Source organism: Amblyomma maculatum, chromosome 3 (assembly GCF_055883805.1).
Source record: "Amblyomma maculatum isolate TAMU_Amacu chromosome 3, ASM5588380v1, whole genome shotgun sequence".
Lineage (NCBI taxonomy): Eukaryota > Metazoa > Arthropoda > Arachnida > Ixodida > Ixodidae > Amblyomma > Amblyomma maculatum.
The window spans coordinates 213,823,660-213,840,051 of record NC_139346.1 but is presented as its reverse complement, the minus strand read 5'-3'; the positions used below and the strand labels follow the sequence as shown (position 1 = coordinate 213,840,051).

General features: G+C 45.5%; 1 protein-coding gene across 3 annotated transcripts in view; it reads right to left on the bottom strand.

Annotated features, from left to right (window-relative positions):
- Positions 1 to 16,392, bottom strand: part of SERCA (ATPase sarcoplasmic/endoplasmic reticulum Ca2+ transporting SERCA) — a 91,433-nt gene that overhangs the window by 23,396 nt on the left and 51,645 nt on the right. For 2 of the 3 annotated variants that reach the window (XM_084599561.1, XM_084599563.1), the window contains exons 1-7: positions 9,810 to 9,968; positions 6,182 to 6,414; positions 3,749 to 3,766; positions 3,205 to 3,287; positions 1,727 to 1,831; positions 542 to 680; positions 37 to 203 (exon numbers count right to left, since the gene is read on the bottom strand). In XM_084599561.1, coding sequence (XP_084455687.1) covers positions 37 to 203; positions 542 to 680; positions 1,727 to 1,831; positions 3,205 to 3,287; positions 3,749 to 3,766; positions 6,182 to 6,299 — 630 coding nt within the window. In that variant the 5' untranslated portion in view covers positions 6,300 to 6,414; positions 9,810 to 9,968. Of the gene's footprint in view, positions 1 to 36; positions 204 to 541; positions 681 to 1,726; positions 1,832 to 3,204; positions 3,288 to 3,748; positions 3,767 to 6,181; positions 6,415 to 9,809; positions 9,969 to 16,392 lie in introns of those variants that run through there. The other variant, XM_084599562.1, reaches the window with a different exon arrangement.

Genomic DNA, 16,392 nt, shown 5'->3' with positions numbered 1-16,392 from the left:
ATGGCTGTAGCTTAAGAAGCAGCACAAGACACCCACCGAAAAAAGAATGTTCTTTTTGTCTTGGTTGACGGCGCGGGGGTCCGGGATGGCATCAGTGTGCTTTATGACCGAGACAGACTCTCCAGTCAAGATGGACTGGTCCACCCGCAGGGTTGTCGAGTGGATCTTCATCAATCGGATGTCGGCTGGGACCTTGTCACCAACTATGTGGCATGGAGAAGGCAATAAATACAACATCTCACAAATGCCTAAGCAGTGAGAAGTTTTCGATCCACAACCTCATACTACATAAGGAAGTGAGCAGACCAACTCAAGAAACCAGCGCTTTGAAAGGAATACCTTCAATTCCAAATGGGAGTTTTTTGGTCATGCAATTGCACTGGCCAGCATTGTTGCTGGTTGTAGTCTTATAGAAGCCGAGGCAGCAATTTTGCGCTTATCAAATTATTACATCTAATATGAAAAAAATCATCCATGGCCCCAGCAGTAGCCTTCTTCAAAAGTGAGACTGGAAACCAGCATGTTAAGAACAGCAACTCACCGGACACCTCCACGAGGTCACCAGGGACAATTTCCTTGGCACGAATTTTTTGGACACCCTGTTTGTTGGCTCGTATAACTTTGCCCATCTCGGGCTCGTATTCCTTGAGCGCTTCTATCGCACTCTCTGCATTACGTTCCTGTGGGAGACAGTGGACGATAGTCTCTCAACAAACGTACAAGGCATACAACAAACCCAAACAGAGAAAAGAGAAATATGAGCACACACACACAAAAAAAAAAAAAACGACACAGGTTTCATTTCTAAGCTGAACCATTAGAGCAGTTATAAAAAATGGGGCTATCAGTGTCATGTTTACATCAGCAGAGCGATGCAGTACTTACGAAGCATTGCACAGACTGTGAATACTGAAGGCACATAGTGGTACTGATGCCTAGCATCTCGCCTCCACCGAAAAGTGGCCACTGCGGCCAGGATTCAATCCCACATCCTTGTGCACAGCAGTCGAGCGTCCTAACCACTGTGCCCCCAACACGGGCACCTAATTCATGGTTGCAAAATTTATATTGCTTGTAATAATGAAAATACAGTAAAAGCTCGACAGGACCGGGAAAAATTTTTGCATTACCAAATGGCCTCGAAAAATTTCAACACCTCTTGCCTTACTGTAAATTCCACAATCAGGTAACTGTTGCTTGCTCTTTAAATGAGAAAATGGCTGTGACTATTTTTCAAATTCCTATGACTGCTTTATTTCATGCATACATTAGCAAGAATAAAATTCAACCAAAATTTGGGGTCTGTATTCCTTTACTACTCCAGTAACGAATGTGACAGTGCCCACCATTAAAAACAAAAAGTCAAGCCACAGCTACCCTTTCAAGATCCAAACGTGCAAGCAAAGAAGAAACACACTGTGCACAAATGCACACACACACACACACACAAAAAAAAAAGCCATTTTGATTTTAAAGTTCTTATTATCATTAGCTCAGGCAAACACTTGAACAGCATCTAGCTGAGGTAGTGAATCACTTTAAATTTGCAGCAGCCTGCAAACAGCACAATGAAATGGTCAGCACATACTTAGGCAATCTCCACTGTGAGAGACTGAAGAAACACAAGCTGTATAACCGCCCGAAACTGAACAAGTTTTCAGCACTCAAGAACACTCGCTTTCGTTTCCCCACCGTCTTCATGAATCAGTATATTTGTTTTACTCACCTGCCACACACCAACAACGGCATTGGCAATCAGAATGAGCAAGATGACAAAAGGTTCAACAAAGGCTGTGATGGAGTCTTCATGTTCTTCAAATAGCGCCAAAACCTGCAAAAATACATACAAAATATTGGCTGCAGCTTACACTAAATAACACATCTTAGGCTTTGCAATACATCTAGTGAATCCCTGCAACAAAAAAGGGGGGATGGACGGTCATGCAACAAGTCAGCAAAAAACACCACTTCCCGCTAGATATTAACAAAGGAAAAATTTAATACAATTTTTAAACAAAATATTTTAACACTTCAACAATCACTACACTAACATCACTGATGTCTGGAGAGCAAGACTAAACTAGAGTTTCAAAGAAAAAGAACAATAGGTTAGAATTAAACATCATAAAGACGAAGTATGTAATACTTAGAGCTAAAAATGAAGTCATAGGAGATGAGCCAACCATACTATACAATTCAAACATTATACAGCGTGTACAGACAATAAAATTTCTCGCAGTTATATTTAATGAATACCTGCTGTGGACTGACCATATTATTCAAGTAAGAAAAAAGATTTTGCGATCTGTGGGCCTTCTAAACAAATTAAAAAAACAACAACTTTATTTCAGTTTAATTCAATCGCATCTTCACTATTGTCTGCTGGTATGGGGCGATACAACACAGGCTAATTTAAATGCTTTGTTTCTGCTACAGAAAAAGGCCATTAGAGCAACTGCTAACCTAGCTTACTTAGAAAGCACAGAGCAGTGGTGGAACAGCTTAGGGCTGTTAACCATTTTTCAGTTAAAAACTCTTCAGCTAGCACTTGAAATGTATAATACAACTCATTCTGAACCTCAGTTTTTTGTAACGCCAGAAGTACCTCAAAATCCACATCACCTTTGGCATATGGAAATAAGAGCATCAAAAGCAAAAACGAATTACAGGTTTAAAACGATTAGATATCAAATGACTGCCGTTTCAAATGAAAACAGAAATATCCATGACCTCTTGTACCAATGTAAAAATAAAAAAATCCAAAAGAGAAAAGTGATTGCACTGCCGACTGCATGACGTTTTGGTACATCCTATGATATACTGTGCATTCATATCAGTTAACATGATTCTTTTTTTTTTTCTTTCCCTTCATAACTTCCTTTATTTTATCACTGCTTCTTTTCAATAAATTTTAATTTACTGTAACATGCACTGTAGAGATTTTCGCTCTTGTATGTTCATCATAGATTGCTGTACCAGCAGTCGCGACGTGTGATGGTTTCATGTTTTCTTATTTATTGTTAATATGGCAAAGTTAGGTGAAGTAACACGCTCGCTTGCAGACAGAACAGCTCCTCGAAGCTATCTCTAATGCAGTCTTCACATAAGGCTGCAAAATGAGGCTAGCAATAACCCTCATTGATGCTTATTGCATACAAGTCTTCATGCAGAACATCCTTTGGGGAAGAAGCATGCTCTACTTACAAATGAAATAACAGCAGCTAATAATAAAATCTTCACTAGAAGGTCGTCAAACTGTTCGAGTATAAGTTGCCACAAAGGCTTTCCTGCAAGAAAAAGGAAACAAAAACACAGCTTCCTTCAACAATCATAGCTAGTCAGTGCACATTGTATACTAAATATAAGTTCAAAAGCAAACTACTGCATGTCACCAAACTAAATCTGCAGCATTAAATAGTTAACTGTAGCACATTACAATTTTGCAATTGAAAGAAGGTAAAACCATAATTTTAAGGGCTGAATGAAGTGAACAATAAATGATTGCTATTGAAAAGCGATTGCCTAGTTACTCCGTTGAAAACTGCAGCACTAGAAAGAGGGTTCAGGTGGCACCTGTCAAATGGCTGCATTGTGTAGAGCAAATGACACCAACTACATACATGATTCCATAACTATCACTATCACTGACTTTCACTACCCTCCCTGTACACCCACACCGCACCATTAACTACACTAAAAAAATAAAAATAAATAAAAAAAAAGCAGAAGGAAAAAGAAAAGCACTCACCCTCTTCTGCAGGTAGTTCTGCAATAGGAACAGGGGAGAGAAAAAAAAAGGGAAGCAGATGAAGATGGTTACACAAGGCAACGCAGTCAGATTTGTAAGAACTGGTCTGGGAGATGCAAGTGCACAAAACTATGCCAGCCAAGCACAAAGTGAAGTGGCTGCACTAACAGCACCTCGCCAGGCCCTCATCTGCCAATGAGGTGACCCGCCCAGGTAAGGATTTAAAGCAAGTAGGCTGCTCGAAAAGCGTGCATCGCGAGATAAACAGAGAGACCTCGAAGTAACTTCTGAACCATACTGTTCTTGGAAAAAATGGGTTATATAGTGGGGATTTTCACATTAAACTATGACACAGCAAGAACCAACATCAACATCTCTGAAACAGTGAAATGAAAAAGGACCGCCCGTTACTCTCAGCCAGGTGCTGAAAATTACCCATTACTGTGACTTATCTGCATATAGCAATGCAGATGCACAACAAATCTCAATGCTGTAAACTGAAAGCTGTACAGCCAAACTTTAAACAATACATAAGTATGCCTAAAATTAAGAGGTAACAAAGCCAGTCGCCTTCACCCTTTTTAGAGACTACTTCTCACGTCACGCACACTACACAATACTTGACAGCAACCTAGAATTAAGAAAACTAATACCAGCCTGGGGAAGAATATACAAACAAAGCTCTACAATGAGCGAGTGAATGTAGGTGTTTGTGTACGTGCCTCAGCCACCTACAAGCGTGTTCTTTCTCCTTTCCTTTTGTTTTATAATGGCCCCAACCAAAGTGGTCAGAGGTGCACATGCATGTGTGCACAGGAACAGTGCACAGCCTGTCAGGCTCATAGTCACACTTACGTAGTTTCCTCTCTCACTATGGCCGACCTCCGCATGATGCCGAAGTCTGCTCATGTGAGAAAGGGAAGGGGTTTAAAAACTATACCACAGATTGATATGTCCAGTGGCAGCAGCCATCAATTACACTCATAACGAAACACGAATACAAGTGTCTATCAAGCATCCCCTATTCATTCAACAAGGACAGCTACTACTATACTGCTCTACTCTGGAGCAGCAACAATTGGAAGAAATTAGAACATTATGTGCCCCTCACAATCTCTGCTACTACACTGACAAAAATAGAGTTTTGTTTAGGGTGTGCAGGTACAGTCAATCCTGAATATATAGAATTACTTCTCATATCAATAACTGTTACAATATCCCCTAAAATATCTCATGCAAAAGTATAGCACCGTTTGCATTTGTCAAGGTCCAGTTCAACACAACATTGAATATATTGAAACGTGCATAACTGTTGCAAGAGGCGCTTCTAACAGTGCTCTCATAATTACTTTTGGCACCTTGGGCACCTGCTGGCTGTAAACCCGCGTGAAGTGGTGAACATCAACATATTTGAAAGCAGCCTATGGTCTAGTATGCTCGTTTTCTACACGATGCCGGTGTCATGGGTTCATTGCACCGAAAAACCATCACTGTACCCTGTCTGAGAGGGAGCTTTCAAGGTGGAAACATCTAAATGGTGCCATCACGTGATGCGGCAGCCACCAGAACTACAGATCTGATACACGTTTGCCAAGGTAGAGGACATCTTTACTTTCTAGTTTAAAAAAAAAAAAAACGGCAAGCTGCCATGGCTGGTGCACTGAGCCACTTCATTTCTAGCCACAAGGTGCTTAAATGCGGTGTGGTATGGTATGGTATGTGGGGTTTAACATCTCAAAGCAACTAAGGCTGTAGTGATGGGCTCCTAGAAGCATTAAACCTTGTGTAGAGGTGTCACTCACTGTGGCAAACGACAAGGTAGCCAGAACACACCAGTAATCAGTAGTATGCTGGTGGTCTCTAGAATAGTTATGATGTGCCACAGCTGATAAACCTGATATGAGACTATGCTATGCTTATACTGAACTGCATCCTGGCCTTTATGCCTTGCTGGTCTACTGAAAGAATAAGACAACTTCAAAACCACGGGTTATAGAAGAACCAACACCACTAAGACTACCAGCTAAAGCAGAGAAATACTGGAAATCACGTGTAAGGCACCTCAAGCTGCCGAAAGACCACCAAATAAGATTTCACTAACTCCTTCCTTATCAAGACCGGTACTACAAGCAGAGCCATCAGAAAAGACTAAATGAAGTAACTGATCAGGTAAAAAACGACGAAATTAGCACTTCAGTCAGTACAGTTTTCTTGAGTTCATATCAGTTTGCAAGGAACTGATATGGGCTCTGAAAGGAAATTTCATTGCCTTTGACCAGGCCAGTGACTGGCATTTCCACTATGGTACTCGACCAGAAAAGATTTCATTGACCTCCCAACCAAAAGGAACTAACACTGATCACACATCTTCACACTTGATAACCCATAACACAAAATGGCTGACCAAGAAGAAAAAGAGAGAGCTGGGCTCACCGTTGGGACCATACTTGTCCTGGAGCTTTTTGACCTGAGACTCGCTCAGGCCCCTCTCAGGGTCTGTGCCAAAGTACTCGAGTACCTCCTGGACGGTCTTGGTGTGAGCTAGTTCCATGGTGCCCGCTCCTGATCGGCCGGGCCGACCCGCCGCCGCCGCTACTGGCCTCTAGTGGCTGCTGCTGCTGTTGCTGCTGCTGCCCGCCTGAATGCGGTTTCCTCTGCTGTCAATGCTACAACCAAGGAGAGGAAAGCACATCAGACTTGCAACATGTGGGAGATATGCATTTTTGAGAAAGACATACCGCAGTATAAATACAGCGGTGTAATTATGTGAAATGACTTCAGAAAAAATATTTACTTTCTCCGAGTAATACACATTCTGCCTGCGGACTGTGTTAAAGAATGGCAATAATCTAGACTTTCTTCAATTTGACTGGGAGCACAGCAAGTGCATAGGTGGCTCGTTTTGTCTGCATAAAAGTGACACTGTGCTGGATGATAGAATCCTTAACCCCTTCACCGTTTTGTTATATCAACGAATTTCTTAACAAAACTGCTTATTTTTTTATTCCTGATTTCGGTTATTATTGCAATAAAAAGCATGCATTCGATCTTTAAAAAATACTTGAAGCAAACACGAAGTCAAATTAGCATATTGAACTTTATTATTTCCCACAATACGGAAAACGAACTTCCTGCTGGTAATGAGCAATAAAAATTAAAAAAATGACCACAGCCAATAATTTCTCAACTCTTTCATTGAGTTATGGTGATCGTCCGAAGAAGATGACGACGAAGAAAAGCGCAGTTTCCGAGAAAACGGGCCAGCAATGCACGCGTCGCCTCCGCCGGATGCCATTTTAAAAACCCATGTTGCCATACGAAAAAGACGTTTATGTGGTAGAAAAAAAAGAAATTACCAGGTCAGTGCTGCCATCTGTCGAGCAAAATGCCATCTAAGCCACAAACGAGCGCTGCTCGTCCGAAACGCTGAAGGGAAGAACCTATTCAGCAAGGACGAGCTATAGTCGTCCAAAACTGTTTGGGGACGGCTTGGCAAGGACGAGCGCAGCTCGTCCGGAACGGTTAAGGGGTTAACGTCACACACAACATGGGTTTGCAAACTGAGCAGACACTGACTTAATATATCTCGCACCATGTACTGGCAGAAGCTGCTCATTTTATAACCAAGAGGCCTTTCACCAAGAGCATGAAGTGGCATGCATCTGGCTGCTGGATGTAGCAATGAGTGGCACTTCCTGCACAAATCATGCAGTGACCAGAGTTCTAAGCTCGATATTATCAAATTTGTAAATGATTGCAGGTGCCCAAGCTGGTGCCATAGCAGGATTACGTTCTCTAGAAAGGGTGAATATAGCACACTGTCACCAAATGCAGTAACTTGTCAGTGTTCACGCCCTTGTACATTAAGTGGATGGCCTTGACTTTCACAGATTAGCTCTGCATGAAGGACAAAGGCTGTAATGTCCCCATAGCAGCAAGTGCACAAAGTGTAGTAGGAGCAAAGGCAGAAATGTAGAAGAGGGGGTGGAGGGGGCAGAAAATTATAACACAATTTGTGAACTGCTATGAGAAGCCTTGCTTAAGCTTCCATTTACTGCTGCCATCACTACAATGAATGAACCTATACCTGATTATAAAACTTCACCCTCTGAGGCAAGCACACAACAGTAGATGTGGTGCTGGTAGCAGCTCAGCCCAGTGCTGGTGCAGTTTAAAAGCACCTAGTCTTGTACATATTCAATACTTGACTAAAGAACCAATTTTGATCGAAAGCTCATGACTCATTTCAATAGTGTGTTGAAGTGTAATATGTAATTAGCTGTACAGCTTCACCAGCTGCAAGCAATGATCTAATAAACAGCTTAATTCAGCTCCTCTGATGCAATCAACCTATACCACTCGTATATGCTCTATTCCTTGCTAATCGTGGTGATGAGAGATGAATCCTTTGGCATGTGTTTCGTACATGTGAACATTCCTTTAGATTCCCGTTTGCCATGAGAGAAAATGTTAACAGAATGAGTGTTCACAATCCTGCCTTACTGCAAAATTCAGCAGTAATAGGAGCATTAACAAATCAATGAAACAGAAAAAGAAAAATAGACAAAATGAGAATAATCTTTTGAGGCGGTTATTCAATGACCAAGTAACAGTAACAACGCATGCCAAAAATGTTCGTAGTATAATGTGAATCTAACACAAATTACCGAACTTTTATCCGTGAGCACGCTCACTAGGCAGTCACGAGCGGGGGACTGCAGATTGGAGATGCGGCAATGCAGGCCTGGCGTTGGCCTACACTACGCTCTCGACGGCCACCAGATCGCATTAGGCAACTTCCTCATTGACGTCGCGAGGAACCATTGTCTACGGCAGCAAGCGGCAAAACGGCGACAAAAATAAAAACGGCCGTGAGCTGTTTTCTCCCGTGCGCTACTACCTTCCATGTGGCGCGATCAGGACGTTCGGGAAAGTAAACAATTGTCCAATCGCGGTTCCTCCTCCTGGGCCAGAGGGAAAAGCGCCCCTCAAAATATCCGCCTAATTTATTATTTTTCTTCTCCCGTTTCTTTGGCGCATGACCAGCGTAGCACGCGCAGAGCCTTTAATTAAAAGTCCCTCGTACGGACGACGTCAGCGTTTGCGTCACGAAGGTCGCGTTATGCGAGGGGCATCTATTCTTTAGTTTCTCCCACTATCTTTCTCTTTTTTCATCGTCTCACACCGACCCGACGACCACCAGTGAGCCTCTCCTACCGGTCAGGTTCGGGTGAACGAACTGCTTTACCTCGACGGACCAGCGACGTATGACTAGAAATTTCCAACCACGCGGTTGGTCGCGGCGACCTACGAAACCACTCGCGCAGCCTACCGTCACTGCGCTGACAAAGCGTGCCGGCGCACTTCGGTGCCTGTCACGGCAATCGGCGGGCGGCATAGCGCGACAATCGAAAGGTCGATCGGTTAGCTCGCATGCTCGTGCGGAACGAAAATGGGCAAGAAAAACTTCCCGCGAGTCACGCGACGAACACAGTGACGAAATATTGATGAGCAGCAACACACTCCCGAACGAACAGCAACGAAACTCTCCAATCGAAAACCTCGCGTCTCCACCTGATATCACAACATGCCCAAAAACAACGCTGGGTCAGACCCCGATGAGCACCGTGGCCTGAACGCAGGTCAGGTGCACTTTAAAAGGAGGCAAGGTAACGGACCGTCCGTAGTCGAACGGAACATTTCTACAGTACGACGCACATCGACCTGAAGGAATCGGACGTCTCTAGCGAGCTTGACTGCACGCTGGGTCACTTTTCCTTTATCTCCATATCCGCCAGCCGGGCGCTCTCGCAACAAAGTTTCTAGCGCCCAGGTACACGATACTTGGGCGGCAAGAAGCGATAGGGGCTGGCAATAAAAAATATCTCCCGATGACGAATTCGTGCAGAGCATTTAGGCCTAGGCGATTCATCCGCAAGTGCCGGCTCGCGGAGACTAGTTTCGACACCGAAGCTCAGCAAACAGAGGTAACGTACCGTCCCGAAACTGTCAAAAGCACCCTTAAAATGAACGTGCGGGTTGCAGGGATCGTCGTACATACCATAGTACCATTTAAACTCGGTGGTAGATCCTACAGAAGTTCCCGTGGTGCGGTGCAGATGACAGGCGAACACACTCAACAAAGTTCATGTGGATTACAGCCATTGGACGTGGCGTCACCACGTGGACGCCGGAACTTCCTCTCTGCGGATTCTGACGTAAAACGCGTCACGTCCGGGAATTTATGGCACGTGGTCACGTTGCGCTGGCTACGAGCGCTGCTGCGCTGCGTTGCTCGCGCTAGCCAGCACCCTCTCAAGCAAAACAGAGAGGGCGTTGGAGTTTTTGTTTTGCGCATTTTCTTCTTTACGGTATTGCATTCTCCCCTATGTTATAATTCGTTCCACCATCGGAGCCGCTGGTGCTCCACGCCAGAGGACATCCGCTAAAAAACGCAGCTGTTTAGGCGACAGGCAGCGTTGTGTTCCGTTGTTTCTTTTTCTCCTCTCTCTTTCTCTGAATATAGCTTTGTTTTTCGCTACATTTTGCGCCTAAAGCCCTGTCCATCTGCACGAGAAGCCTTGAGCTGCACTTTTTCTCACGTTTCCAGCTAGATGGACGCTCGGACCTACAGCGCGTGTCACGCGTTGACTGATTGCCTGTTGCACGTACCGCTTTGGTGAGGCAAGCATGCAGCGGCTGAAATAGTGACGGTTGTTGTGTCGTGCGGTACCACACACATAGTACTTGGTATGGGAGATCTGCGTTCCTTTCTTCCACCTTAATTCTTATCTCTCTCTCTCTTTATCTTTTTTTTTTCTTGGCAGTTTATGAGCCGTGTGCCTGCATGCATGGTTGGCGAGATATTTTTGCCGGAAAAAAAAAAAAATTACTATAGTGTATATATTTCTTTTATTTTTACCTACCCTTTTCTTTCTCCCTATCACTCACCTCTTTGATTTCCTCTACCTTCTCCTCGCTATCCCTTAATTCCCACCGCCCCAGTTCAGGTGCTTCAGATAGCAGATACCGGGGCTGGCAAACATCTTTTCTTTCCTTTTGTACATACAATAAATAACCACTACAACAACAACAACTGGCCAGCTTTGTGGAAGTGCGTGGTCCACCCGCGTGCGATACGTTCGAGGTTATTTATTGCAACACCCAAATGCCGTACGGGAAACGTGACTGTGGAACCAGACCTTTCCTGCGAGCGTGAAACTGTCTCCCGCAAAGGCATATGACAACGCACTCGTGTGTATAATCATCGCCGAGTTAACTGATAATCGATTCGGGGAAAATATCGGCTATCTGCCAGTGACGCTCCATTCGTGGAATTTTCCTCTTTTTTTTTTTTTTTTTTTTTCCAGGGAACCTGGGAACTTGCACCAACCCGCCGTGTTGGTGCAGTGGTTGATGCTGTGCCCAAGGGTGCGGGTTTGAATCCTGGCCACTTTTCTTTGGAGGTGACGCAATAGCAAGCGCTCATGGAAGATGCATATTTGCATTTTTATTTTTATATAATTTTTTATTGTCACCGGCAAGATTGGACGCCACTACTGGAAAAAGACCAGTATTACATAACATGCAGGGAGAGGGACACTCTCGACCACGTAATTTGGGAATGTGCTGGCAGCCTGGGCGCCGAGCGAAGTATAAAAGATAAAGAAGCCTGGGAGACATTACTGCGGAGCGAGAACCCCACTCAACAGCAACAAGCCTGGCTGCTGAGGCCGTGAAGCACTAATGTATCTTCACCAGATCTTAGTTTGCGAGGCTCCTGAGTAGGGCTCCCTTAGGCCTACGTTCCGGGGGCTCCAAAAAGGAGTTTCATTTCGGTGGAAGTAAAAAAAAAAAATTGATGATGATAATGATGCCGCTTCTTGAAACTTGGCGTCTCGGTGCACGTTCAGCGAAACGTATTTGCATTCGGTGCAATGACGCAGTAGTGCAGCCCGCACAGGGACAATGTTTTCTTCAGTATTTTATATTTAGTTTTTTATACACCGATACTTAGCATCAGCAAACATTGGCTTGCCATTCTGAGCATTTTGACACCTTTGTAGCAAACTTTTTTTTTTTGGTATGTAATTCTTTCTGTTCGAACCCGACCACTGCGGCTGCGTTTCGATGGAGGCGAAACGAAGAGGCGTCCGTGTGCTGTGCGATGTCAGCGCACGTTAAAGATCCCCCGGGGGGTCGAAATTACTCCGTAGCGCTCGTTGTGTAATCGTGTGCTCCCGTCCACATTCCGCGCTGTTACCTCAAGAAGAAAAAAGATCCAGGGGCAGCAGCGTCTTGTTCCTAGTTTGTTTATGCAGCTTGTATACTTTTATGCGCGAGTCACATATGTACTTTTGACCAGAGAAGCCAATCTTTCCTCAACCAGCGCTGAAACCATCGCTAAACCTCATTTCTAAGGATGGATCATATTCTTACTTTCCACAACCAGTGCAGCACCTGAAAGGCGGGCCAAGTAGTGAAAACTTTCGAACATACTTCAGCACAAATAAGGTGCTTTAAAGTGCGCCGATATTTCAGTTAACGTTTCCGCCTCCATTCAAAGTAGGCCATTGCAGCCGGAATTGAACCCACCACTTCATGTCTGAGCTGGGCCTGTGCTGAGCCAGTGTGCCAGTCTTATTTTTATTTTATTTTTCGTCTGAAATTTAGTTTTATACAGCCACAACAGCTTCGATCACCGCGTGAACGCTACGAAATTGTATAAATTTCTTTTCACCCTCATTGCGAATACGATCCCATCCGCTGAAACCGAATCGGGTAGCTGGCCGTCACGATAGCCAATTTGCGCCCAATTTGCGCCCAATATCGCTCACTTCCTGCGTATACGCAAGCTCATGGAGCATGTGATCCTAAACAGACTGCAGGAGTACGCAGAGGATAAAGAGATCTTGCCAACAACTATGCTAGGCTTCAGAGCTAATTTATCTACACAGGATGCCATGATTCAGCTTCAAGCAGACGTCATAGATACTGGGAAATGCACGGGCACCAAAGCAGTGCTAGGGCTAGACCTCACCAAGGCCTTCGATAACGTGGCACACGAAGCCATTCTCGAGAACCTCTCAGACATTAACCCAGGAGAAAAAACCTTCCGATACATTCGCTCATTTCTCAGCCATAGGTCCGCGATAATTAAAATAGGCGAAATAGAGTCATTACCTTTTCGGCTAGGGGGTAGAGGGACACCGCAAGGATCAGTACTGTCACCATTTCTGTTCAATCTCTCCCTCATAAAGCTTCCAACCCGACTGGAAGCCATTCCTGGGCTGAGACATACATTCTACGCAGATGACATCACACTCTGGACCACCAACGGGAATGACGGTCAGATAGAGGAAACGTTGCAACGCGTAGTAGACACTATCGCAGAGTTCGCAGGTCATTCAGGCCTATCATGCTCACACCCAAAATCAGAGCTACTGGCCATCAGACTCAAACCCAGGGGTCCCGGTTCCAGGAGCCAAGCGCCCCCAACCCCGCTTAACGTGTGCGTGGGGGGACTTCCAATCAAGGAGGTGCAGTCAATAAGGATCTTAGGGCTGTATCTACAAGCTAACAGGAAAAACAAAGAAACCCTGCAAAAGCTGAAAACATCAGTTAATATGTCAATTAGGCTAATCAGAAGAATGGCCAAGGAGAGGAGTCAAAGAAAAAGACCTCTGTAGGATATAGTGCAGGCATTTGTCCTGAACATGATGGTGTATGCGCTACCATACCTAAAACTATAGATGCTGCGGAGAAAGGCAAAGCAGAGATCATAATTAGGCAATCATACAAAGCAGCCCTGGGGTTGCCGAACTACACATCGACAGAAAGACTCATGGGACTGGGAATACATAACACACTAAAGGAGCTCAAGGAGGCTCACCTCACAATGCAAAAAGAACGGCTTAAGCGCACTAAGGCAGGCAGAGCCATACTGGAGCGCCTAGGTATAGGCGTGGAACTTCCACCCGAAGACATGAAAACACAGTTACCCAAACTTCTTGGCAAGCGACTGACGGTCAAACCACTACCAAAGAATATGCACCCTTCTCACCACGAAGGAAGGAGGAAAGCTAGGGCAATAGCTCTACATGAAAAATACGCAACGAGCGAAGGAGCTGTCAATGTTGACACGGCAGAATACGCAACAAGAGGAGCGTTCGCACTGGCGGTGGTGGACGTGCACGGGCGGCTGCAGGCATCAGGGTCGGTAGTGACAAAATCTTCGGAAACAGCGGAAGAGGCAGCTGTGGCACTATAGCCATAGCTAGCACCGACGCGGATACAATCTTCTCCGATTCTAAATTTGCTGTCCGTAGTTTTGCGGGGGGCAGAATCTCAACTGCAGCGCAGAAAATACTGAAACTGACCAGGCAACCATGCAGAGAAATTGAGGTGATATGGGTGCCGGCTCACTCGGGGAATCCGGGAAATGAGGCGGCCCACAACATGGCTCGAGGTTTCGTCAACCGAGTTAGTGGGCCATTCGTATCCATGGGTTACTCCAAGGAAGGGCTGGCATCTTTTCACGATATCACAAGTCATTACAGATTGGAACGGCACACATTTCCACCACCTGAAAAAGCGTTGGATAAGGCACAGGAGACCGCTTGGAGGAGACTCCAGACGAGATCCTTTCTTAGCCCTTACCTATTAGCAAAAATGTAGCCGGATGACTTTAACCCCGCGTGCAGGCTCTGTGGCGAAACAGCCACGTATGATCACGTACTATGGCAATGTAAACGTCCACCGGAAGATCTAGTACGAATTCCTTCTCTTGAGCGATGAGAGGCCGTTCTAGTCAGCTCGGACCCGAGCATTCAAGCCTTGGCCACTGAGTGGGCCACTAAGGTCGCCGCCAGCTTTACGACTGGAGGCCATCTAGGGAGCTAGTACCGTCTGCATCTGCATTTTGACGAAATAAATGTTTTCCAATCCAATCCGTAACACTCCGGCTCCCCTTTCTCTCTTTCCACTTTCTACCCCCTCCTCTCTTTCCTTACGGCGCGGTCAGGTGTCCACAGAGCAAGTGTGACAGATACTGCGCCTTTGCCTTCCTGTGAACCAATTATTATTATTATTATTATTATTATTATTATTATTATTATTATTATTATTATTATTATTATTATTATTATTATTATTATTATCATCTGTTTTTAAGGCGAAAGACTTTAATGCTTCATCGTTGTCGACAGAAGATTGTCAGCATAGGTGTCAGGCTTTCGAGAGCGAGAGTTAAAAATAAATTAATAAACCTTGTCTCCACCGAGAATCGAACCTCCATCCCTTGGATCCCTTGGATCCCAGCGCTTTACCAACTGCGCTATGCCCCGAATCGTGAAACGCTCTTCCCAATTTCCCTTAATTGTCTACCGTGAGGATGATAGCGGGATTCTGCGAGCGACAGATACTGTGCTTTTTCTTTCCTGTAAACGAATTATAGAACACCGGTGAACTTTGATGCGTTCAATGAAATGCTGGTGTGTTCGACAAGGCGCTCACGATGTTGTTGTTGTCGTCGTTGTTGTCGTCGTCGTCGTTGTCGTCGTCGTCGTTGTAATTGTTGTTGTCATTGTTGTTGTCGTTGTTGTTGTTGTGGCGGTAGGAAGAAGGAAAAGAAAATGCATGAGCCTGCTACTGGCTCTGTAGCTGAGCCACCTCCGCTGCCTCGTGCGGACAGGAGAGACGAGAGAGAACGGCGGCTGCGTTTCGATGGAGGCGAAACGCAGCCGCCGTGGTCGGGTTCGAACCCGGGAACTCCGGAGAGTAGTCAGGCGTCTTACCACTGCACCACCCCGGCAGGGCAACCTCCGCTGCCTCGTGCGGACAGAAGAGAAAATAGAGAAGAAAGAAAAAGAAGCGGGAGAGGAAGACGCGCGCCGCAGCAAAAGCCGTCATCCACCACCTAATCGGTAGCGGGTGCAACGGCGGAGCCCCGCCGGGTTGGCGCAGTGGTAAGACGCCCGACTACTGTGTCGGAGTTCCCGGGTTCGAACCCGACCACGGCGGCTGCGTTTCGATGGAGGCGTAACGAAGTGGCGTCCGTGTGCTTTGCGATGTCAGCGCACGTTAAAGATCCCCAGGTGGTCGAAATTACTCCGCAGCCCTCCACTACGACTCCCCTTTCTCTCTTTCCACTTTCACTCCCACCTTCCTCCCTTCCCTTACGGTGCGGTTCAGGTGTCCACTGAAACAAGTGTGACAGATACTGCGCCTTTCCCTTCCTGTCAACCAACCAACCAACCAACCAACCAACCAACCAACCAACCAACCAACCAACCAACCAACCAACCAACCAACCAACCAACCAACCAACCAACCAACCAACCAACCAACCAACCAACCAACCAACCAACCAACCAACCAACCAACCAACCAACCAACCAACCAACCAACCAACCAACCAACCAACCAACCAACCAACCAACCAACCAACCAACCAACCAACCAACCAACCAACCAACCAACCAACCAACCAACCAACCAACCAACCAACCAACCAACCAACCAACCAACCAACCAACCAACCAACCAACCAACCAACCAACCAACCAACCAACCAACCAACCAACCAACCAACCAACCAACCAACCAACCAACCAACCAACCAACCAACCAACCAACCAACCAAC